The sequence below is a fragment of the Colias philodice genome, chromosome 3 (assembly GCF_061535455.1).
Source record: "Colias philodice isolate Cphi_HAF_F1 chromosome 3, ilColPhil1 Martin Lab GWU primary, whole genome shotgun sequence".
Classification (NCBI taxonomy): Eukaryota; Metazoa; Arthropoda; class Insecta; order Lepidoptera; family Pieridae; genus Colias; species Colias philodice.
Window position 1 is genome coordinate 7,805,715 of NC_143088.1, and position 25,344 is coordinate 7,831,058.

Consider the following 25,344-nt stretch of genomic DNA (forward strand, 5'->3'; position numbering starts at 1 on the left):
AGAGTCTAGAGATATTACGAATCGCAGTAAGATAATTTATAGTGGTGCAACTAGCGACTCGTAATCACACGTAACTCGTGTCACACCACGATCACTTATCTAACACCGATTCAAAATGTCATAAAGATTTAAACATCATGTCTTATCTTGAATATTTCAAGTGTAGTACAGTCGTTTAGTAAATACCTATGGGTGATTATACAAAAATGGGGTAACTCGATGTCATCAGCCAATTTAAACAAAGTCTTATTATATTTTATTCAAATAACAATCTATTTTAAAACAATGAAGCGTCCTTTATTTGGTCACTCAATTTCACTTCTTTATTTAAAATACAAATGAATAAAAATAATAAATTAATACCTCAAACGTCAGTACTTTGGCATGTCACAACTCCGAAAACCAACAATCAAGTGACTATCGTTTAAACTTTATCATCGATTTAAGAAAACTTACTAATTCACTACAATCTTTGATGTACATAGTATTATATACTACAACTTTCATAACGCAATGTTTTCCATTTTATTTAAAAACTAATTTAAACTTTAAATTTTGTCATCGTTTTCACTAGTCAGTCCGTTGTGTGTTTTTTAAATTCGAAATTCTCGCTAAATATCACCAAGTCGAGGTCAAATCCCTGTCTAAGTATTAATGTTGGTAATGAAGTAACTTGTGCACCGCATATTTTGACGGCCGTCATAACTGTACCAGCGCTAGGGTTGTGTTTGTCCTCTAAAATCTTGCTGCGCCAGTCAACATTTCAGTCCTATGGTGAGTCGTTATTTTATTGTTAATCCGATTTTTATTTTCATTTATAAATGGTTAACTATGATTTGTAAAAATATAGTTTGTTGATATTAGAAATTAGGCAAAAAAACCTAATTTGTGATTATAACCTCATATTAAGTCCCTTTTCATCAATCCGCTGGCATCAGTCCTTTGTCAGATATCGCGCCAGAGGACTGACGGGGCCCCATAGTACTGATGACTCTATCATTTTTGAGAACTTTTATCTTGATTGCTATTGGTATAAGCATTTCTATATTATATTTCAGTTAAAAACATCATGCGCCACGCTAAAAGAAACTGAATTTGACTAGGGAAGAAACATTTAAAAAAGAGTAGCAAAGAAAAGAGCTATTGAAACAAACTACTAATAATTTTATTAAAAAGATCTTATTTTGTTTTAATTATTGATTTTGATGCTTTCAGGGCATAGCTTTTTATATTTATCAGATAAATACGTATACGTATAATACTGCGAAGTAAAATTACCTCAAAATAACATAAAAGTTAATTAATATACTTAATGACATTATAAAAATGTCAAGGGGCTCTTATGAAAACTCAGATGAGACTTTCATTCGAGCCTTTGGTTTTTAATTTTATAATAATTAGTACTTTTAACAAAAATATTGGTAGATTTTTAGGGCTCCGAACCTCAAAAGGAAAAAACAGAACCCTTATAGGATCACTTTGTTGTCCGTTTGTCTGTTAAGACGTTTTTTTGGAACGCGTGGAGGTATCAATCTGAAATTTATATTGGATACTCAAGATTAAGAACCCTTGGGGCTGTAAAAAAATCAAACTTATAACGCAACGCAATCAAAAGATACCTACATCCGTTAATACTGCAAATTTCCACAAAATTCAATATTCGCAAGGGAATAAAAAAACACACAGGATGCTTGCCGTGTATACAGTCTACTATAGTTTACTTCTACTCGGTAAATAGCAACGTCTTATAACACAGATAAAGGAAAAAATGCTAAAAGTGTAAATTTTAAGTTACAAACATAATAAACAATAGGTTTGTTAGGAGTCCAACTCGCACTTGGCCGTTTTTTTGTTTCTATTGTTTGTGAATTACTTAAAATATCAAGTAAAACTAATTCAAAGTAGTAAAAGTTAAGTAAGAGAGTAAGAATATTCACGTTGCGTTAAATGTCAGAAGGCTGTTTTGAAAATTGAGACATTGTTTTTCCCAGTATCACATATTATTAATTATCATTTTTAAAAATGTTAAGTACGTAAAAGACATGTGCCATTATTAAAACTGAGAGATTTGTAGTAATTTTCATTGAATTTCTTTAAGAATATTACAAGTTATAGTTTTTTATCAGTACCATGTTAGCCTCGTCAGTCCCCTGGAGGCCAAATCCAGAAAATTTAAAATATCTCACAATCTATTTAAAAAAGTGGCTGGCCCGATTTGGAACAATATATTTATTAGATTAGCTATCATAAGTTGTAACAATCTGATATAAAAAATATAGTAAACAAAATATCCTCAAAAGTTACCCCATTTTTGTATAATGACCCCTATATATTTTATAATAGTTTTTTAATGTATTGTTAAAATGACAGCGACAACTGCTGATTTAGAGCAATTGATATTATGTTTTATCCACAACATAATGCTCGTGCTAATTGGTACTTATCAATTATCATAGTAACTGTAGTATATCCACATGTGTCTCAAAGAAAACCTTGATCATTTTTATTTTACTGATCGCCTCTCAATAGTTTGTAATTAGGTATATCGTGGCTTTTTAAAACGTTAAACAAAGCAGAAAATTAATTCAATAAACAGCGTAACTAAATTAAAACCAGTTTCTTTGACATTCACTACTTCGTGACATAGCGTACCTACTCTTCGTAACAAATGCTGAGGAAAACAATATGAATATTAATTTAAAAGACTTTCCTCTTTCGATTCACAACTCAACCGTGCAGCACGTGATGCGATATTGTTTCAGTGAACCATTTTAACTTATTTATAAGAGCAGTAACATTAGAGTAGTAAAATAATACAATAAAAATTGTAAAGAATTTCGTGCACACATGTAAACATCAGTGCTACGAGACAACACTAAAGTTATTGTCTAAAGTGAACTCTATCGAAGTTAGTGAAGTGTTTAAAATGGTAAGATTAGTATTTACGTTTTCTAATTAAAAGTTATTTGTTTTGGTTTATGGATATTTTTCACAGCTTCTGTGAGTTCTGTTATGTGCATAAACTTTTAAACTATTAGGGTAAAAATATTAAAATGTGACGAATACTATCAATGATCATACGTGTTTAGTTTTATATTTCATACCCATAACTATTATTATGTAAATTGGAAAAATATTTTTTTTATTGTTTTATAGAAAAGTTTATTTCATTTTTAAAATAATTCTTTTTTTTATTCATGGCTGTGATGCTATAACATATTAAAACTCTATGAATGCCTTTTTAAACAAAAATTAATAAATTAAATAATTAATTTGTATTAAAATCTTATTTTTATTTTTATTTCAGGATAAATACAAAGTATCAACACGTACGGGTATATGGACAATATTTATAATTGGAGGCATAACTCTTGTATCTGCAGCACCATCGGCAATCATATCTTGGCAGCCCGATAAAAGCGATCCGGACCGATGTCATCCAACCATCATCGCACACAGGGGCGCGAGTGGATATGTTCCCGAACATACTCTAGGTTCATACGCCCTAGCTGTCATAATGGGTGCGGACTACGTTGAACCTGATTTAGTTATGACTAAGGACGGTCATCTCGTAGCACGACACGATAATGAGCTTGGATTGACCACTAATGTCGCAGATCATCCAGAATTTGCTGATCGACACCGAAATCAAACCGTCGACGGAAACCAAATAAGTGGTTGGTTTACAGAAGACTTTACCTTAGCTGAATTAAAAACTCTCAGAGCCATCGAACGAATTCCAAATATACGACCGGGCAACGCACGTATGAATGACGTGTTTAAGGTCCCAACATTCCAAGAAATTATTGATCTTGTAAAGAGCTTACAGATCAGTCAAAAAAGAACCATTGGTTTATATCCAGAAATTAAACATAGTAGTCATTTTAAGAAATTAGGTTTACCCATGGAACAGCGTCTAGTGGATACATTCCATTCAAATGGTTATAGGGGATTGAAAGCCCCTGTTTATATCCAATCATTTGAAGTCGAAAATTTAAAGCAATTGAAGGAAATAACGGGCCTTCGTTTGTTACAATTATATGAAAGCGACAAGTCCCTTCAACCTGCCGATCAAGTTATACTTGGAACTAATCTTACTTACGGCGATATGGCGACTCCAGAAGGATTACAAGAAGTTTCTAAATATGCATATGCTGTTGGACCAGATAAATCGTTTATTATTCCTCGTAACGAAGATAACACACTCGGAGAACCGACAAGTTTTGTTAACGATGCGCATGCAGCAGGTTTAAAAGTACACCCTTATACCTTCAGAGCAGAGAACACTTTTCTGCCTAAAGAATTTCAAAGTGATGATCCAGAACTTTCTGCTAGAGGAGATTTAGTAGGGGAATTACGAGCATACATCGCTGCAGGTATTGATGGTTTATTTGCAGACCAACCTGATATACCAGTTAGTATTAGAGAAAATTGTTAGTAAATATTTTAGGTGACTCTAGCATAAGTAATTATAATATATAAACATATTTAATAAGTGAAAAAATGGACTTATAATAAACATCCGTTTTAATAAAGAAAATCGTTGAATTTTTTTTTTCATCTATATAATTAAAATGACCATTGTAAGAAATAGCTACACTTATATTGTAAAGAAGAATGGGTGTGATTCTTTGAAATAAACTCTCCAAAACTACATACTGCATCCACTTGAAAAATTCTTTCCTCCGCAGAAATCTACCCTGAGTGACATCTAGGCTAAATTTTATTTTGTTTTTATCCTACGCGTAGTCGTATAGGAGCTACCAACGTTGACAAGAGAGCATTTTAGTATAGTTGGTTCTTTGATATACTGTTCCTCTTGCTATTTCGGTTAGAGTCCGGGCTGTCTGGCTGGTCGCAGTGGTTGCGTTTATTAGTGCGCATATTATCTGCACAGGAAAACATCCTTAATTTAAAGTCATTTTTTAATGCGTAATTTTTAATCTTTTGCCTTTAGATAGATCCATGAGACATAATTTTTTTATTGCAAGACGTTTTTTTCGTTGTTAAATAGGTGCCAGACGCAATTTTTTATTTCAAAATCATTAAAATGTCATCGAAATAAGTGAAATTTCATCAACATGAGTCCCCGTGAAGGATATACTATGTATAATATTCATTTTACTATTTACAATTTTTTAGCAACAATCTACCATGGTGCCTCCTTTTCCCAACGAACCTCAAATAGGACGTTAATGTAAACTTGATAAAAACCAAATATCATCAAATTCATACTAATACCCAAAAGTGTAATAAATATGAAACCATCTATTAAAAATATTAGTTTACTAATTATTCAATATAAGTATTAAAAAAGGATAATATAATATAAGTAATAAAGTTATTACTTACCTTTTAAGCGGAGTCATGTTGATGTAATTTCACTTATTTCGATGACATTTTAATGATTTTGAAATAAAAAAATGCGTATGGCACCTATTTAACAACGAAAAAAACGTCTTGCAATAACAAATTTATGTCTGATGGATCTATCTAAAGGCAAAAGATTAAAAATTACGCGTTAATAAATGACTTTAAATTACGGATATTTTCCTGTGCGCACTAATAAACGCAACCACTACCGCCAGCCAGACAGCCCGGACTCTAACCGAAATAGCAAGAGAAACAGTATATCAAAAACCCAACTATACTAAAATGACTTTTTTTAAAACGTTAATAGCTCCCGTACCATAGCCGAAACGGTCGGCTTGTTATAATACAAGTTAATACAATATTTATTTGTTTATATAATCGTCATAGAAAATAATGCTGAGGATCGTCACAATGTTATCAATTGTTGTCGTTAAAAAACTACTTAAATAGGATTAGCAGATAAAGTATCGTATAAACTTCTCGTAATTTTTAGCCTTTATAAGTATTGATTAATAGTAATTACAGCTTAACGATAGTTACCGGACGCCTAAAAATGAATATTTTGTCAATTGTATATGCTTTAGGATTCGTTTGTTCGGTTTATGCGTTGCCTAACAAAGAACAAAAGAAATACAGACGCGGACCCGATGACTGTGAACCAGTGGTTGTTGCTCATCGTGGGGCAAGTGGATATGTGCCGGAACATACTTTAGGGGCATATGCCTTATCAGTAACTATGGGTGCAGATTATGTTGAACCCGATCTAGTTATGACCAAAGATGGGCACCTTATTGCTCGTCACGAAAACCAATTGGATGTTACCACCGATGTCGCACAGCGTCCTGAATTTGCGGACCGGTACCGAACAATTTCAATTCTTCAAAGAGAAATATCTGGATGGTTTTCAGAAGACTTTACTCTTGCTGAAATAAAAACTTTAAGAGCAATTGAAAGTTTGCCACGTATTCGACCAGGAAATACACGTATGGATGGATCTTTTGAAGTACCAACTTTCCAAGAAATCATTGATTTGGTGAAGGGACTGGAATTAAGTGAGAATCGCACAATTGGAATATATCCAGAAATTAAATTAGGCAGTTATTTCAAACTCATAGGATTACCAATGGAACAAGCGGTCGTAGATGCGTTTCACAAGAATGGTTATATGGGACCAAGTGCACCAGCCTATATACAATCCTTTGAAATAAATAATTTAAAAGAATTAAAAGCAATGACAGACCTTAGATTATTGCAATTAATTGGTCGCAGACAAAATCAACCGCTTGACCAGATGATAATAGGATCGAATATAACGTACGGCGATATGGTGACAGCAGAGGGGCTAAAAGAGATATCAAAATATGCACATGCCGTTGGTCCTGATAAAAGTCATATTATTCCTCGTGACTCTAGAAATAGGCTTGGCAGACCAACAACATTTGTAGCAGACGCCCATGCAGTTGGGCTAAAAGTACATCCGTACACGTTTCGAGCAGAAAATGCGTATTTGCCAATAGAATTCAGGAGTGAAGATCCTTCTGATAGTGCGTTTGGTTATTTCAATGGAGAACTAAAAGCATTCTTAGCAACAGGAATCGACGGTTTATTTATAGACCAACCTGATTTTCTGGTGCGCTTGAGAAACCCATGTATGTAATTTGTATTAAATGTAATGTTATCCATTATAGAAATATAATTTTAATAAATTTATTACTTATGTAACTACCTATTTTATATTTTTTGTAGAAGTTAATTATTAAATAAAACTTTGTTGCTCTTTAAACCGTCACGCGTCCTATGTACATTGTTTGCTCATAACTAAATCAGTATGTTATAGTTGGACGCGTGAGGGATTAATGAGTAGGTACTTTCGCGGTATAAGAGTACTTAGTAAAATTGTTTAAATTAATTCTCTAATAAATTTATTACTTATGTTTTATTTTTTCTCTTCCTCAATAAAATAATTTAAAAGCGTTTGTTGTTGTAATATTGTAGTTACAAAGTTAACAAAAAAAAGTTCAAAATACTAAATTATAAAGTTTTTGCAGATAAGATAATAAGTACAAATGTCTTTTTTTCTTATCCTAAAATATTATACATAAAAATAAAGGTGCTCTATTGTTCCATTTCTAAACTAAAAGCTTTTACAAATACCCACATATTATATGGGTATGGCGTAATGAATGATGTTATGGCTTTTCAGATATTTTATGTTCACTAAGGTCCCTAGGTTTTCGAATTATTCAACATTTTAGAAATTTCAATAAAAATACACCTTTACTAACTCTTTCTTTCCAAATGAGTGACCACTCATTTGGTGTCTGTCGTATGATGGATTGTTTTCAATATGTTTTATACCAGTTCTGTGATGATTGCGAAATTATAAATATTAATAGATAGTTTTGAGTTATTGGAATGGCCAAGAAGCTTATATCTAATACACTGGAGATAGTGTCCGACCGAAACTGGTTTCCAGGCCGAAACCGAAACCGAAACCGAATGTTCGGCCGTGGCTTCAGTTTCGGCCGAAACCGAAACCGAAACCGAAACTCACGTGGTCAAGTATGAAATTTCTAAAAATACTGAACTTTGGTGCATTTTACCTATTATTTTGCCTTAATTAGGGCATGAAATGAAAACACAGTATATTAAATTTGTTGTAATCATTTATTTAATATAAAATAAAAAAATAGTATTTTTAAAATATTAATAATAACAATTTTAATTTTTATTATTTTTTCAAATTAAGTTCTCAGTTAAATCAGTCATCTAAATCAAATCAGTAATTGTTACTGTTACTTTTAATACTAAGTTTTGGTATTTTGAGATCTTTCTCTTTATTAAAGAGTCTTTAATACTTTGGATTGGTATTTGTACTTAGAAGAATAATCAGTCTCTTTAAGGTACCTCTTATATAAAAATAATAATTATTAATTACTATTACACCCAGTTCCAATCTCAACATAGATAATCAAAAATTGTTTCCACCAGCGTGGGTCAACCAACGCTTTGACAGCGTCCGTCAAAGCGTTGTCCGTCAAACTAAGTTCACTGAACTTGCGAAATAAGTTTCGGTTTCGGCAAAAGTTTCGGCCGATTTTGGCCGAAACCGAAACTGCGGCCGAAACTTGATTTTTGGCCGAAACTCGGCCGAAACCGAAACCGAAACCGAAAGTTCGGTCGGACACTAACTGGAGATTTCAGTATGAACATTAACTTGTAACAAGAAAATATGACCTTGAATGACGCCTGTATGTTTTTTGGCAAGTGGGTGTGAAAGGGATAAAAAACATAAAGGTATTAGATATAACTTATAAGCTTCTTGGGAATGGCCTATGTGAAATCATTTTTAGTAGGGAAACATCATCAAGGAAAATGGGTTATTTAAATATAGATGTATTCTTATCAATAAGCCTATCAACATTCCGTAATCAGTCCTTTATACTTGCCTATATTGATTAATTTTTTAGAAGTAATGAAATTACAAAATATATTTAGATCACGACGCGGACGTGGCGAAAGATCCTTGTAGGCCTGTGAACATTGCCAGCCTAAATAAAATATTTTTAATAAAAATAAAGTGTTATTACTTAGATCATTAAGTAATGGATAACACACGCAGGCGTTTCCCCTTTTGCCGAGGTATAAGATTATTCGAATCGAAAAATCTTATGCTTTCATAAAAACTATTTGCGTAATCGATTACGAACACTCTGCGTATTCGTAAAACATCGAAAGGACGTCTGCGAGTGCTCCGCTAAAAATGCCGTTTTGCACTGTCAAGTCTTGCAGAAGCAATTCAAACATGTCGAATATTAAAAAAGATGGAATAACCTTTCATTTGTGTATATTTTTTTATTTTTTTAACGTATATTTCTAATTAAATGCAATTTCTAATAATCGTCGATGTATCGTTTAGCGATATGATCAAGACAAATAATCGAGTCATGTGTGTACTCGATCATTGATGCGGCCTCACGAGACTATCATGGAAAGAAAATATACAAATTTAATCTTTATGAACTAAGAGATAAAGTTGAATTTAAAACGCGATATTGAACCGCACTCCCCACGAGACTATAAAGTGATGTAGCGAGACTATCTTGAAGAGAAAATATACAAATTTAATCTTTATGAACTAAGCGATAAAGTTGAATTTAGAACGCGATATTGAACCGCACTCCCCACGAGACTATAAAGTGATGTAGCGAGACTATCTTGAAGAGAAATTCAAATTTAATCTTTATGAACTTAGTGATAGAGTTGAATTTAAAAACTCGTCGCTTAAAAGGTCGTAAATTTTTACGACTTTCTTAGTGACGGACTGCTTTTAACTTGAACGTCGATAAAAAAATATTTTTCTAAGTATAATTTGAAATGAGATGAGAATTAATCTTTATTATATTATAATTTTACACAACTGCATAAAAAGGAGTATAATGTTTATTTTGTAAGTCTTGTATATATTTATTAAAATTTACGCTCGGTTACTTTTAACTGGCAGAACATTTTAATGGTACGGAACCCTTCGTGCGCGAGTCCGACTCGCATTTAGCCGTTTTTTTGTAATGTTAATCTTGTAACCTTTCTATTATGTAATCTATACTAATATTATAAAGCTGAAGAGTTTGTTTGTTTGTTTGTTTGTTTGAACGCGCTATTCTCGGGAACTACTGGTCCGATTTGAAAAATTCTTTCGGTGTTAGATAGCCCATTTATCGAGGAAGGTATATATCATCACGCTACGACCAACAGGAGTGGAGCCACGGGGGTGAAACCGCGCGGAGCAGCTACTTTGTTTATATGTATGTACGAATATTGCGTATATTTCAGATTTACAAAAAATCCTGCTTTAAGGCTAAGGTGGATTGAATGCTGTGGGAGAAAATCTGAATGGACACCTCGGTACAGAAATAATAAAAATTTCTGGACCGATATTTATTTTATTGAATATAATATGTGATGTGTTGAATAAATACATATTCAAATACAAATAAAATGGCGTTTTATTGTTTTTTCGTATGCATATAATAATGATGAAAACGTTACAAATGACCTGTGTAGTATTTTTATGAATATAATATTAATGTTATTTCTAATTTCAACAAAATTATTATTTTTGTAATATCGATATGGTTACATCCCTTTAGAGCGATTGTATTATTACGTATATGTACAGAGATTGGTATTTCTTTAGAAATTTGCGGCACGAATTAAGGGGGTGGAGGGGAGGGAAAGGGAGGGGGGAGGTAAGGGGAGACCCCCTATAAAGTGGGGGGGCGAGGAAACCCCCCCTTCTATTTTTTTTTTAATTTTTTTGAGATTATATTTATACTAGCTTACCACCCGCGGCTTCGCCCGCTTTGACTTAAACCTAATAAATAATATACTAAAACCTTCCTCTTGAATCACTCTATCTATTAAAAAAAACCGCATCAAAATCCGTTGCGTAGTTTGAAAGATTTAAGCATACAAAGGGACATAAGGATAGAGAAAGTGACTTTGTTTTATACTATGTAGTGATGTAGTTAGAAATATAACGAAGATTATGGGCTTTCTTGACTGCTCCGGCGCTGCAGAACGTGGCGCTTGCCCCCGTGTACCTCGTTGCAGGCAGGAGTCTTCACTCGCCTTTGTAGCTTCGGCTTTTTGGTCGCCTTTGGCGACCAGCCTCAGCCACTCCGGCTCGCTTGACTCTGCCTGCTCCTCAGCACACGCGGGCGCCACGCTCCTCCGCGCCTCCGACTTTTATAATACACTCTAGTGTATGACAGACAAGTACCACGTGGAATCGGGGTGGACAGATACGTTTCTGTGATTAACAATTTGTTTGTAATATACATACAATAAAAACATTTTTTTTAAATAATTATTTATTCAAATCTTGTATACATATTTGATACAATTTACAATGGCAATGTATGGATCCATTTAATTTTTTTCCACCCATCGTTTCCAATACTCTATATTATCACCGAAGTTTGCTGGGTGGTTATAGTTATCTTTTTTAAAAAATCATTTTACAACATGCCACTGGGACTCAAATGGGTCAGAGGCAACAAATGGGTTGTCTGGATCTCAGTGATTACCTTTTTTATGAACATAACCATATTGCCCCAAACAATCATATGCTCGCCAATAATCCGTATGAATTGTTGTCCCCTCAGCAACATGCTTTTGAATGAACTATGGTTTTTAATATGTACATTAAGACATTTGTTATCTCTTTCAAACACAATTCTTGTAGTTTTGTCAATGTAACTCAAACAATTTTGAACATAATCTCAAAAATTAAAAAAAAAATTTCTCTGTAATTACACGTTTCCGCACGAAAAGCCGCTAATGTATGTTTCGGGGCATCATTACCGATCGATAAAAATTAAAATCGCGCCGAAATTCGTGCCGCACGTTTCTAAAGTCAACCCCAGAGATTTTTCTGTGTAATCGATGTATGTGTGCAAAAACATGCTAGTCTGTCCATTTTGTAATAGTTTGAGTTTGTAAAGACACAAATTATTTTTGTGAATGTGTGATTGTGTTTCAAAGTGTGAGTTACCCTCCCCGCACCAAAACCGGCAGAAAGTTTAGTTAGAACATTTGCCAGCGTGCTCCATCCATTACTTAATGATCTAAGTGTTATTATGACATAGATTGGAAAGTGACAGTGACAATACACAGTATGCTATTGACAGTATAGAATTCACAATACTGAATATCAATAGCTCCGCATCAATGTAAATTTTAAAAAGAAAATTTATTTAGACATTATTTTGTTCGCTAATATACAAAGTAAACAAGTACCTGTTATTATAGTAAGCAATACCTAAGTTGTGTCGAAATTTATGTGATGATAATAATATTGAACATGTAAACCATATAACTTGAACACTTTCAGAAATGATAAGACAATCATTAAAATTCCGAAAAACTGTGACAATTATATGTGTATTAGCTCTGTGTAAGTACCAAAAAGCAATCATTAATTTATATTTTGTTTTGCGATAATTCAAATTAATAATTACGTATGTACACATATGTTTTAGTTAAGAATCAAATAAAATTATTCATGTTCTTTCAGTGATTTTTATTTTTCTTATATTGAGACAAGACAAATTTTATGACATTCAAATCGAAAAAGAATCCAGATCTGATGATGACTACCAGGGATTAAGTTATAGGGATTTTAACCGGTTACCAAAGAAGGAGAATATTTATGTACCAAGAGAAGAAAAAATTAAAAGAATGGAATCAAACGCTAAATCAGACGATAATGCCAAGAAAGAGTTGCAAGAAGCCAAAGCTCGAATTGAACAATTGGAAAAGAAACTGGCAGTTTTAGAGGGAAGAATACCTCAAAAATATCCTGATGTGAAATATCTTGGACATAAATTAAGAAAGAGAATATTGGTAACTTGTTTTATAGATTATAATATTCATTATATTAAAAATTGCAAAACTTCTTGAATAAGATAAAAACTTTAAAATAATTTTACTCTTAGGTTAACTAATTATACAATTTATTCCACAGCATTGACTTAAATTTTTTTAATATCTTCAAGTATTTAGTGTTTAAGAAAGAAACTCAATATTTGCACAATTGCACTACATAAGCACAGAACTAGCATAAGGTGAACAAACAAAAGCAGTTAAACATAATGTAGAAAAAATAACCAGTTATTATTTACTACAATTTATGCACATTTTGGAATGTAATTTAATGATAATATATAATTTTTCAGGTAACAGGAGGTGCAGGTTTCGTGGGATCACATTTAGTGGACATACTTATGATGCAAGGCCATGAAGTTATAGTTGTTGATAACTTCTTCACAGGAAGAAAGAGAAATGTTGAGCATTGGTTCGGACATCGTAATTTTGAAATGATCCATCATGATATTGTTAACCCACTTTATGTAGAGGTAATCATAAATGACATGACTTAATATAATATGCATTAATTAAGGAAGAAATAAATCTAAAAATACTTTTTTTTTCTGTTTCAAGGCGGATGAAATATATCACCTAGCTAGTCCAGCAAGCCCACCGCATTACATGCAAAATCCAGTCAAAACAATAAAGACAAACACATTGGGAACTATTAACATGTTGGGTAAATATTTCACATGAATCAAATATTATTTTTCTTATAAAAATATGCAATTTTATAATCATAATTCAAATTTAATTTCAGGATTGGCGAGGCGAGTTGGAGCAAAAATTCTCATTGCAAGTACATCTGAAGTATATGGGGATCCCATGGTACATCCCCAACCAGAGTCCTATTGGGGTCATGTCAATCCAATTGGTAATTAATACTTATCTAAATGAGTTCAATGTATATGTCAATTACCTTATCATTATTTTCAAATAAACCAAATATCAACGGTATGACGAAAATAATTCATTCATTTCAAGCTTTATCACAAAAACTGAACTGTTTTGTTACTATAAATTAAAATTTATCTATGACAATAGAAGCTCTAAATTTTGCCTCTTCATAGTTATTCTTCAAATAAATTATGCAATTTGAACTCAAATAATATATTAACAAAATGTTACAATAATAATACAAGATACATATATGCTTTTTCAGGACCCAGAGCCTGTTATGATGAAGGCAAAAGAGTGGCAGAGACATTGGCTTATTCCTATGCTAAGCAGGAAAAGGTATCTGTACGGGTTGCCAGAATTTTCAACACTTATGGTCCAAGAATGCATGTCTCCGACGGGCGCGTAGTGTCGAACTTTGTGATGCAAGCACTGCAAAATTTAACTATTACAGTAAGTAAAAAAAATTTGGGAATATAATATCATAATATGTAATAGAAATTATTTTTGGAAACAAATATTATGTGACGTATTTTATGCATAATGCAAATTAATACTATGAGCACAGGTGGTGAACAATACTTATCAAATTAACTTTATACAATATCATCATTATTTATCGAAAATTCATATTTGCAAGTCATTGTTCTAATTTCTAAAATACATAATGTAATATCTATAAATTACTAGCGGTCCGTCCCGGCTTCGCCCGTGGTACCTACATGTTTAAACTATCCTATCTCTCAAGTTGGATCGAACTGCACATGGTGTGCGAATTTTATTATAATCGGTTAAGAGGTTTAGGAGTCCATTGAGGACAAACATTGTGACACGAGATTTATATATATTAAGATTATCACAGTACTGTTACTAATATAACATTGTATTGCTATTTAATTATTTTTTTAGATTTTTATTACTATGATTCATCATAGTAATAAAAATGATATACATATAATTAAATATTAGTGCCTAAAAATGAAAGACCTGAAAGAAAACTACTAGCAATTGAGTTATTCATATTCTTGAGTTTTTATATAACATTTTAAATCTGTTACTACAAATTGCCCATCAAAAAACAATAAAAAAACTTGTTATAATATCATACATAAATATTATAACAAGTTTTTTTTTTAATAATTACAGGTGTATGGGAATGGAAAACAAACTCGATCCTTCTGTTACGTGTCAGATCTGGTTGATGGACTCCTTGCACTCATGGATTCCAGTTACACCTTACCTGTTAATATAGGAAATCCCGTAGAACACACTATAGAAGGTAAAATAATTTTGATTACAATACAATTTACATGCAATTTCATTTTGCTTTATTTCTGCTTCCACAAATGACATCATTGTCAAAAGGTGGAGTTTCATCAAAATGTTCCTCAAATGAATCTATAATGCTTAACAGCTTACAAATAAGACAATAACCAAAATGCAATTTTTTTTATTTTTATAATGGTGATTTCAGAATTTGCTGTTATAATAAAGAATCTAGTCCCTGGATGTCGGAGTACCGTCGCAACGGGCGCGGCAGTAGAAGACGATCCGCAAAGGCGCAGGCCAGATATTACTCTTGCTGAAAAACATCTTAACTGGTCCCCTAAGGTACGATTAATCGTCATTCGTTTAAACGAATGACTATATTTTAGTATTTTATATTTACTGTATTTTGATATTGGCGTCAAGATATTGTTTGAAAAACTTTTTCAACATTCATCATCATTTCTAACATGTTTCTTATTCACTTTCTTTTTTAGATATCTCTGCAAGAAGGTCTGCAAAGAACAATTGATTACTTCAAAGAAGAACTCTCAAGGACCACATTCTACAACAATCAAACGTATATGGATGCAAAAGTAAAAGCCTCACACTAGAATAGAGTAGCTATTATGTATGTGATATTAGCCATTACAAGTTGAAGTCTTAGAATGAAAGAGTTTAGAGTGATATTTCTGATTCTTCTTACACTCCATGCTTAGAAGAAAATATTTATCTCTTCTCACATATTATTATAGCTTACCTCATAATAAATTGGCGATTTTATATCAGTGAGAAATATAAATCTATAATTTTTGATCCTATTTCTTCTTAAAGACATTGAAATATTGTGATTGATAGTGTTGTTTAATGTTTAATAATATGAGTCAATTGTGAATTCTGAGTGGTTTTGTAGCACATGACATTGTCTGTTTGTAGGTATTTGACTAGATTTTTGGATGATATCGTAAATAATAATGATTTTAGTACATCATCCAATTATAGTAAGCCTAATGGCAATGATTGAAAAATAGACACAATTTATTGATGTTCTGTTTTGTAATGTGATTATAGCTTTTATATATTGTCTTTAAATAAAGAACTTGACTAATTTGTAATAATAATGTTTGAATGTTTGTTGTGTACTTTTGGAAAATAAAAATAATTTTAAATTTGTTTATACAAGTGTTTTATTGTCCTATAATATTTCAAATTGAATAAACAATCCATATAAAGAGGTATAAGTAAAATGACTAGGAAAATATAGTTTAAAACTTAGTTACCAAAGTTACTATTTACAGCACATAGTGGGAAGGACATTCCAATCATAGAAATAATATTTCCGCAAAGCATTCTCAGTCTTGCACAATTTTTCTCCGTGGGAATGGACTAATGTTCTGTACATTTGAAACATGTCAGTGGGCGTCTGCTTATGACGTACCAGCATGTTATTTTCGCAACCTCGAGATTTCCACTGTGTATCAAATCTTATGTCATGAACTCTATTGATGCCATCTAGTGCTGCTGTCCACACTCCCATTGAGACATCTTCAGAGTTATAATGACTAAAAAATAAAAACAAGAGTATACATTATGCAAGTCAATGTGATATATTATCAAAAAATATATATTTAAGTAATATTTTTTTATAAATTTAAATTTTTCATACAAACATTACCTTAATATTTCAGCATTATTTGCAACATATTTTACAATGCTTTTTGAAATCACATAACCACCTCCTAGAGCATATGGCAAATAAGTGTCACATAGAAACCAGTCTCTTTCTTCCCATTTTCCAGTCAGGTATACCCTAGCACGGCCATCAAAATAACCCCAGTACAATCCTTTGTATTTTAAAAGTTCTTTCTAAAAAGTATTTCCAATTAGCTCGCTTAAAAATATACTGTAAAAAATTTATATAAAATAAAGGAATACAGAAACTTACTTTTTTAGTAACATACTTTTGGATTTCAGGTTCATTCATGTTTGGTGCAAATGCCTCTAAATCTTTTATAATTAGATCTATTCTAAGAAAGGAATCATCATCACCTTTTATAAGATACTTCATTTCACTTAAATGATTATACAACCATTGAAGAGAATAAATAACTTTAACAGCTAAATTTTTATAACCATCCTCAAAACTGTCTAAGAGCAACAAGTCATTAGTTCTGCTATTTTCCAATTTTAGTTTTTCCAATTTTACCAAATTTAAGTTACGAACACCAATTGAAAAAAACAATTTAATAAAATTATGTTGAGGTTGGCTTCCAATCCATGAATGATTCCATTTGTATAATCTGACTCCATTTTCCTCAAAAATATTATGTGCAAAATTTGCCCACGTTGCACGAATGGCATCCCTTTTAGCTTCATTTTCTGGACTGCTGATTATTAGTATGGGATACTCAATGTTATCAAATTTCTGAGAAATTTTTATTGTATCTGCTTTTTGCATAGCGGCTGATGCACAATCCATTCGTATAAAATTTAAAGTAATACCACAACCTAGATAAAAAAATAAAATACTAGATAGTATCATGACTTTATATTTCTTTAAGTAGACTCTAAGCATATTGCGTTGAAACGGCAATTACTTCTATTATATTTTACTTCTCCCCTTTTTTTCAGGGATCTTCTATGTATTATATCGCTTTGATTCATTTATATTTTATTGTTCTATTTCAAAAAACGGCGCTCTCAAACTTCATCAAACAAATACTGCATTTATTCTGTAAAAAACTACATTAGTTTTTAAGCAATTTCCATTTTAATTATTTAAAAAAACAGTTAAAACATAACCATTGTTTACACATAACATAGCATATGTCAAAATGACAGAATCACAGAATGAGTAATGACACATTTGACTTTGACTTATGACAAGATTTGAAAGATTTTCATTTGTCAATGTTTGTCTACATTCTACATATTACGGTGCATTTACATCAAACGAGCGAATGCTCATTCACCCCACTGCCGCTATGTCAATTTTTTTTAGTTGAAAGAGGCGTAGAGCATTATTTCATTGTTTTTAGTACACCCGAAAAGATTCTATGCAATTTTCTAATACTGAATTGACGCCTAAAAATATTCCGGTAACCTCAAAAAAATATATAATATGTTACAACAACCCACAATTTGATTTTAATGTTCTTTATTACAACATCCTATAACTAAGATAATAAAATATAGTCTGCATTTAGTGACATTAATGCACAATCTGTACATATAATATACATTGCGTACATTGTGTGCTTGGTGATAGGTAATTTTAAATTTACAATCTAAAAGTCAAATTCAATTCACTTAAAATAAAACCTTGAATAAAACTTATTTTTGTTTTAAAATTTATAGGTATGGAAGTTGAGATTTTTTTATGAATTTTTATATCTACCTATTATATTCACTCGTATTTCTAATCCGAAAATATACGGAAAATATTATTAATTAATAAATACATTTGTATGTTTATTGACATTGACGTGACAAATACTTGCCGCAAATGATAATGGGTCGGCTTTTGGTTTACTTGAAAGTCCGACAGCCGACTTCACGCGGTGACACTTCAGTACGGGTTTTTGCGGTTTACGAATCGGTGGGGTTGGTGATAAAATATAAGTCATAATTTTAAAAATAGTTTTTAATTGTGTGTATTTTTATATTATATAACGGAGCCGAAACGTGTTTAATTTTAATATAGTACTTTACACTCTATAGTTGTATATTAATAGAATAAAATATTTGTGTGAATGAGGGTAAAATTTAAAAAGTTAGTCCTGTGAAAAGTGATTTTAGTGAGAATACCTACCAAGACGCTATGAAATTATCATTTATATAAATCAAGGTGTTTCATTAGAATGTAAGTACTTTGGAATAATTATAATCAACATGTAGTTTTTGTTTTTGAATAAATTAATTTTAATTTGGTTACTTGTCGATGAAAACTGTAATAATAAACAGACACCGGTATTTATTTTGGAATTAGCAACAATAAATATCTTCCAAATACTAAAACCGAAACTCAAAAACACCATACATACTGTATGAGCTTCAAATGTTATTTCAAATAAGTAAATATTGTTCAAAAGTTAATTATATTGAACAACATGTTGCAATTTTATGTATACATACTTATTTTCATACTCTAAAATATTTCTCATGTTCTATTTTAAATACACAATAATATGTAAGTATGTATATAGAATTAAAAACATCACATATCCCGTTTGGTTTTTTTGAATGGAAATATTAACGCAGAACAAATGTATTATACAACTTACATTTTTAAAAACTGTTTAGGTTTTTAAGTCATTGGTACATGAATTAATTAATACTAAAAATAACATAGTCACATTTTACTTATCTTAAGTATCAATCAATTATAACATGAAAATCTCAGTACTCCTTATACCTTTAAAACTAAAATATTATGAGTCATTTTGCAAAGAATATAAATATGAAGGCTTATACTTAAGAAATAAACAATAAAATATTTTTCCCATAGATAAATATGGAGTCCCCATTGAAAAAAGGAAGACCGCCCCATCCTCGGGCGAGAGCAAACCCTTTATCAGCTATAACATTTGCGTAAGTAATATTTAATATTTATTTAATAGTTAAATATGAAAAATAATAATTTTCAATATAGGTACTTAAAAAAAGTATATTGAATATTATATTCACTTAATTCAGGTATATTTTGTATATCAGTGGAAAGAATTTATATTTAAACAAAATACTTTATTCTCAGTAGGTTATTTCTGCTCATGTTTATATTCTTGAAGACTGAATGCTATAAATAATAATTAGTTACGTTAGTTCAATTGTTGGTTCTTACATAATGCAAAACAATATTTTTATTCAAATTCCATTTATTTTTTATAATGACTATCATATAAATGAGATAAAACAAATGAATTAAAAAATATAAGACACAAAATTACTTGAAATGAAATCATATGTATGAATTTCTGTTAATCTTAATAAATATGTGTTTTTTTTATCTATAATATTCTAATTATGTTTAATTAACTGTAGATGGACCTTACCAATATTTTGGGGAGGTTTGAAGAAAGAAATGGATGAAAATGATTTATATGAGCCGTTAGAAGAACATGCTTCAGGTATTTGTTTAAATTTGATTTATTTTCTATACCTGCACTAGCTGTGCCACGTGGTTTTACCTGCAGTGCTCCGCTCCTGTTGGTCTTATCGATTTTTTGATTCAAATCAGACCAGTAGTTCCTGAGATTAGCGCATTCAAACAAACAATGAAACTCTTCGCTTTATAATATTAGTATAGATAATATACACTATTTTTGTTTCTTTAATTTCCTCTCACAATCCAAGTTATGCCTGTTGAATGTTGATTTAGCAAATATCTCCTAGGATAATGTTGAAATTAAAAAAGTTTTCTTTCAAATGGATAGCATTAAAATTTTTAAATAAAATTTTCTTTCATGAAAAGTTTATGAATATTATAAAATTATAATTTTATATACTGATTGGGAAATACCATGAAAACTGACATAATTCATTTCACATTATATACAGTGTGTCCGGACATGACATACCGATATTTGAAGGGGCTATTCTCCAGGTATTTTTATCGACAATTCAACCCCTCTACAGTCCCCTACCTCACCCCCCTCAAAATGGCAAACCTATCAATTCGGATAGTGAATTTATGAAAATTGTAATAACTTCGAAAGTGAGTGTCACAAAATACTAAATTTGGTTTTATTTGAACAATAACAAGTTATTCTAGGGACCACTAAACAAATTTAATTGATAAGAGTGATGAAACATACTTTAAAAAATTCGAAAACCATTTTGAGGGGGGTGAGGTAGGGGACTGTAGAGGGGTTGAATTGTCGATAAAAATACCTGGAGAATAGCCCCTTCAAATATCGGTATGTCATGTCCGGACACACTGTATATTTTCAATAATAATTCACACACAACATTCATTCAAATAGTTTTATCTACAATATAGTATTACAGTTAATGTTGTACTGAAAATGGAAAAGCAAGCTTATATTTTGTCAACTCATGTTAACATCACCGTCTCCCATAGATACTCGCCGTCAGTTGCGTAACAATAGGATCGCATACTGACCGTGGGACCCTCGACCAGAGCTTCCACCGTTAACATTATCATAAGCAACCTATGTCTTTCCACTACATCCAACAATCGCCTATTAAAAGATCGTTAAAAATGTCCATGCGATGTTTTAGAAAACATTTATTTAAATTAACACCTTATTTCGTGGCATTAAAGTTCAAAGTCGCTATCACTCATTACAAAACTCTGCCCAAAGTATGCAGAGCGTAGGCAGAGTTTTGCTTGGTACAATTTTTGATCGTGATTGTGAATCTAGTTGTAAATTATATATCGAAGGCACGCCAAATCCCATCTTCATGCATTAATTAGATAAATATTGCAATATATCTAATACAATATCAATGTTTAGGTCCACTGGGCGACAAATTTGCGCGGTTATGGGAGGAAGAGGTTGCCAGTGCGGGAGGGAAAAGAACTCCGAGCCTACTTAGGGTCATACTAAAGGCGTATGCTGCGCGATGTATGCTCTATGGCTTTGTTCTACTGTTCATGGAATGTGGAATACGGTAAGATTTGAAAATCTATTATATTTTAAATGCTGTATTCTGATAAACCTTTTAAATTATTGCAGCAAACTATAAAATGTTGTGTCGTGCACAAATAATAATACCTTTTCGAAAATAGCAAGGTACAACACAATGTGAAGGGTCCCAAAAGGCCCTCTATACAATAGGCCGGATTAGCGCCGCGTATCGTAAAATACTTGCCAAAACTGCAGTGAATATAATTATTATTACATATTTTTTCTTGAATCATTCTTCAATGAAGATATCAATGCCAGTTTTAATAGGCGGTGGTTGTTTGACCGCCTCCTCGGTACAGTGGTTGACGCGTGAGCGTAACACCGAGGGGTCCTGGGTTCGATTCCCGGTGGAAACGAAGAAAAAAAAATGTCTTGGTCTGGTAGGACACAGAAGGCTGATCACCTACTTGTCTTAACAGATGTATAATGCATCTGCCCCTTACCCCACTATGTCCCCACATGGGACTTCACTTACATATTTTTTATTGAATCACTAGCAGTCCGCCCCGGCTTCGCACGTGGTATATATTTACGTTTTCTCTACGTAAGAACCATCCTCGTACTTCAAGGAATATAATAAAAAAAGAATTAACGAAATTGGTTCAGCCGTTCTCAAGTTATGTGCTTACCAACACATTTTGGGATTCATTTTTATATTATAGATTCTTCAATGAAGATATCAATGCTGGAGTTTAAGTAGGCGGTGGTAATTTATTTGAATACTAATACGTATTTAACTATTTACGACTTAATTAGTGTTTGAATATTTATTTTACTTTCATGGGAATCGTTAGAATTTCAACAATGTGCGTTTGTACTTACATGAAAATACAATGCTCGTTCACTCGCCAAGGCTGTGGAATACCGCAAATGTAAAAACAATTAAATTTTTTTCAATAATTATCTTTAAAAATGGCGGTGTAAAAATACAATGAAATTCATCCTTTCCTTGAAATCCATTCGCGTCAATCATTTTATTTTATTTATATTACTTTTATGTTACTTTCGTTTCTGTTTTAATTGTTTTTAAGCGTCAAACAATAATTATTAATTTGTATCTACTCGTTATTATCATATCCATTATTTGAAATATAAAATATATTGTATTCTTTGTATTACAATGCTCAATGAAAAAGTTATCATATTGAATAGAATATGTATTAACGAAAGGAAGTTGATAGCGATCATCTTTAATTATTTTTTCTTGTTTTCCATAATATATTGGATAGGTATCCCAGATTTACTTAGGCATTAATCATTAGATATGACTTGCGACTAAAACGTGATATGTTCGATTCTCAAACAATTATCGGTACCTACCTAGGTACTTATGTTGTTTGTAGAAATTTCAATGATAACAAAACCTATGTCAACCGTAATAAAATAATTGTCTCATAGCTAGGTACCTAAAATGGAAGTCGTTGGTAAATATGCACAATTGTGTAGATATTATCATATAAATCCTATTTTTAGAAAATATTGAATGTTTTTCTTCTATTTCGCACGTTTTATTATTAATGAGACCTTGACAACAGTATGTACACTGACCAAAGAAAAACAAAAGTTCCATTGTACATAAAATTTTAATTGCGAAAATGTGACATGTTTTGAAATATTTCATAGATAAAATAGATGAACATTAACCATATCTGATAAAGAAGGTAGTTACATGCATCGGTATCCATTAGCCGCGTCCAGACCGGGTGAGCGCGGCTCGCGAGCCGCGCTCAGACTTCCTGCTCGCGAGCCGTAGCACCAGAGCTATTTGTGAAAAGTTCCGAGCCGCGCTCGCGAGCCAAGGTGAGCCGGTTTGAGCATTCAGTTTATCTCCGTATAACGATGGAAAACCACGTTTTATTAGCTGCTGCGGCGCTTGTGTTGTCTGGATATATCATAAAAAAAAGAAAAAAGAAACAAAAAATCTGGATTAAAAAATTGTACCAAAACCGAAACCAATACGTTAACAGTTTGTTAAAGGAACAGGAACTCGCTTGTTTTTATTTAAATGATCTGGATCTTTCGAATCCCATAACATTTTGAAGCTTCCGTAAAGTTGTATTAAGCGAATACTGTCTTCTTTATCCATTTTTGATTCTGGCTCGCGAGCGTCGTTATGTCCGTCCACACCGGGCGAGCAGCTCAGACTGAGCCGCCTTTGAGCATCGCCAAAAACCGACAACGCATGGCTCGGGGCTGAGCGGCGCTCGGCCGAGCCAACGTGCGCCCGAGGAAGCCCGAGCGCCGTCCACACCGGCCGAACTATTGGCTCGCGAGCGGGACTCGCGAGCCGCGCTCGGTCGGTCTGGACGCGGCTATTGAATAGAACCGTAATTTAGTAACAGATATCGATGTTAACCTATTTTGTACTATTTGTTAATAAAATTAACCTAGATGTTTATCTTACTTGTATCTATCACTATTGAACTTCTCGGGTTAGTGAACTGGCGGAATGTAATCGATTATTTTGTTAATTTATACTGATATATTATATTCGGGTTCTTAAATTACATTTTATGGTATTAGATGTTATTTGTAAACGTGTATTTGGAAAATACATTACCTTGCATGAAAGATTTCTCGTCCCATCACATCACCTGCCCCTATACAATTATTTGTACCTGCCTAATGCAACAATATGGTCCGGGAGCCAGCAGCAGATTTTATGACCAAGTTCCTCTCAAGCGGTAATTAGTAAAATGCATCAAAGTATACTATTATGAAGCCTCGTGAACGTCAGCTGGAGCTCGGTTGGGGGGAAGAGCGGTTGTAGCCTCCCGTATCAGCTGACGGTTTTTCCACCAAGATACAGCCAGCTGACATATATATTTATCCACAGTTACATATAAGCTATCATCAGGTAAATTTTTGTTTGAGAGGAAATAACGGAAAATAAATTTTTCTTTAAATTTAACTTTCATGTTCGAGACACCAGCTGACGTATAATACACCATGTTGTAACCAGCTGACTATTTTTTTTCGTTGAGATATTGGGTTAGCTACAATTTGACAAATTTTTAGCTGAGAGGAAATGAATGAATGAATGTATTTTTTTTCCTATGTGCGTGGGAGGCTACAACCGCTCACCCCCCCAACCGAGCGCCAGCTGACGTTCACGAGGCTTTATAATACTATACTCTCATGCGTCTGACGAATTATCTCTTGAGAGGAAATAGTTAACCAAATTTGCACCTGGCTCCCTAACCAATAGCTATATTTAATCTGCTTACAATAAAGCTTCTAGTTTTAATAGTCAGTAGTTTAATCATTATTATGATTAACGAAATACTAATATTAAAACTTAAGAAAATTTCCTTCCACAAATTATGTATATTAGGTACCTACCTACTAATGGTGTAAACATATCCAATTACCTGCTCATTTTCGGAGCTTATAATTCCCTAATTACTGAATACACCAAAGGACTTACAAGTACAATTTTTAGAAGTTTTCCATATCATTAGAATATCGGACCTAGAACAGCGTGCTACACCTAAATTTACATGAATGAACAAAACGTAGATACAATAATTCTAATTCTAAGCAATTTATAACATTTACGTGCGTAAAGAAAAATATCAAACATTGAAATTTAGAAAACTTACAAGGTTAGATACAATTCCCTAAAGAAATATGCATTGATGATTCCAATGTCAATTAACATCAGGGTGTTTAATGTTTATAGACATATCTCTTATAAAACTGTCGATTTAGCAACAAAGTATTGTGT

At 32.2% G+C, this 25,344-nt stretch overlaps 5 protein-coding genes across 7 annotated transcripts in view; 4 read left to right on the forward strand and 1 right to left on the reverse strand.

Annotated features, from left to right (window-relative positions):
• Positions 1-2,670: 2,670 nt before the first annotated feature.
• LOC149489788 (uncharacterized) lies at positions 2,671-4,540 on the forward strand. The gene is made up of 2 exons (XM_089714538.1): positions 2,671-2,929; positions 3,308-4,540. Exons 1-2 carry the CDS (start codon positions 2,927-2,929, stop codon positions 4,436-4,438), a joined length of 1,134 nt encoding a protein of 377 aa, XP_089570664.1. The 5' UTR covers positions 2,671-2,926; the 3' UTR covers positions 4,439-4,540.
• An 85-nt stretch (positions 4,541-4,625) lies between these two features.
• On the forward strand, positions 4,626-7,307 carry LOC149489789 (uncharacterized). Its single transcript, XM_089714539.1, has 3 exons — positions 4,626-4,748; positions 5,681-7,158; positions 7,238-7,307. The coding sequence occupies exon 2, from the start codon at positions 5,927-5,929 to the stop codon at positions 7,028-7,030; it is 1,104 nt and encodes a 367-aa protein (XP_089570665.1). The 5' UTR covers positions 4,626-4,748; positions 5,681-5,926; the 3' UTR covers positions 7,031-7,158; positions 7,238-7,307.
• A 4,738-nt stretch (positions 7,308-12,045) lies between these two features.
• On the forward strand, positions 12,046-15,669 carry Uxs (UDP-xylose synthase). Of its 2 annotated transcripts, XM_089714541.1 has the most exons (10): positions 12,046-12,185; positions 12,269-12,331; positions 12,452-12,780; positions 13,113-13,292; positions 13,378-13,483; positions 13,565-13,678; positions 13,967-14,154; positions 14,848-14,980; positions 15,176-15,312; positions 15,465-15,669. In XM_089714541.1, exons 2-10 carry the CDS (start codon positions 12,271-12,273, stop codon positions 15,579-15,581), a joined length of 1,365 nt encoding a protein of 454 aa, XP_089570667.1. In that variant the 5' UTR covers positions 12,046-12,185; positions 12,269-12,270; the 3' UTR covers positions 15,582-15,669. The 2 variants fall into 2 exon arrangements, with proteins under 2 accessions (XP_089570667.1, XP_089570666.1); XM_089714540.1 differs by having other exon boundaries at positions 12,055-12,331.
• Positions 15,670-16,130: 461 nt separating this feature from the next.
• beta3GalTII (beta-1,3-galactosyltransferase 6) lies at positions 16,131-17,796 on the reverse strand. 2 transcript variants are annotated; one of them, XM_089714543.1, is made up of 4 exons: positions 17,565-17,796; positions 16,913-17,475; positions 16,643-16,833; positions 16,131-16,529 (listed from the first exon to the last, which is right to left on the reverse strand). In XM_089714543.1, exons 1-4 carry the CDS (start codon positions 17,629-17,631, stop codon positions 16,256-16,258), a joined length of 1,095 nt encoding a protein of 364 aa, XP_089570669.1. In that variant the 5' UTR covers positions 17,632-17,796; the 3' UTR covers positions 16,131-16,255. The 2 variants fall into 2 exon arrangements, with proteins under 2 accessions (XP_089570669.1, XP_089570668.1); XM_089714542.1 differs by having other exon boundaries at positions 16,132-16,529; positions 16,913-17,796.
• Positions 17,797-18,492: 696 nt separating this feature from the next.
• LOC149489792 (putative multidrug resistance-associated protein lethal(2)03659) overlaps positions 18,493-25,344 on the forward strand; it is a 38,982-nt gene continuing 32,130 nt past the window's right edge. The window contains exons 1-4 of the mRNA XM_089714547.1: positions 18,493-18,829; positions 19,475-19,557; positions 20,008-20,093; positions 21,444-21,600. Of these exons, the coding sequence (XP_089570673.1) occupies positions 19,481-19,557; positions 20,008-20,093; positions 21,444-21,600 (320 nt within the window). The 5' untranslated portion in view covers positions 18,493-18,829; positions 19,475-19,480. The remainder of the gene's footprint in view (positions 18,830-19,474; positions 19,558-20,007; positions 20,094-21,443; positions 21,601-25,344) is intronic.

Coding starts and splice junctions, on each gene's coding strand:
- LOC149489789 (XM_089714539.1), top strand. CDS start 5,927: ATGAATATTTTGTCAATTGTATATGCTTTAGGATTCGTTTGTTCGGTT.
- Uxs (XM_089714541.1), top strand. CDS start 12,271: ATGATAAGACAATCATTAAAATTCCGAAAAACTGTGACAATTATATGT. Junction 13,484..13,564: donor GGGAACTATTAACATGTTGG/GTAAATATTTCA, acceptor ATTTAATTTCAG/GATTGGCGAGGCGAGTTGGA. Junction 14,155..14,847: donor TGCAAAATTTAACTATTACA/GTAAGTAAAAAA, acceptor TAATAATTACAG/GTGTATGGGAATGGAAAACA.
- beta3GalTII (XM_089714543.1), bottom strand. CDS start 17,631: ATGAATCAAAGCGATATAATACATAGAAGATCCCTGAAAAAAAGGGGA. Junction 17,476..17,564: donor AGAAGTAAAATATAATAGAA/GTAATTGCCGTT, acceptor TTTTTTATCTAG/GTTGTGGTATTACTTTAAAT. Junction 16,834..16,912: donor AAAAGTATGTTACTAAAAAA/GTAAGTTTCTGT, acceptor AATACTTTTTAG/AAAGAACTTTTAAAATACAA.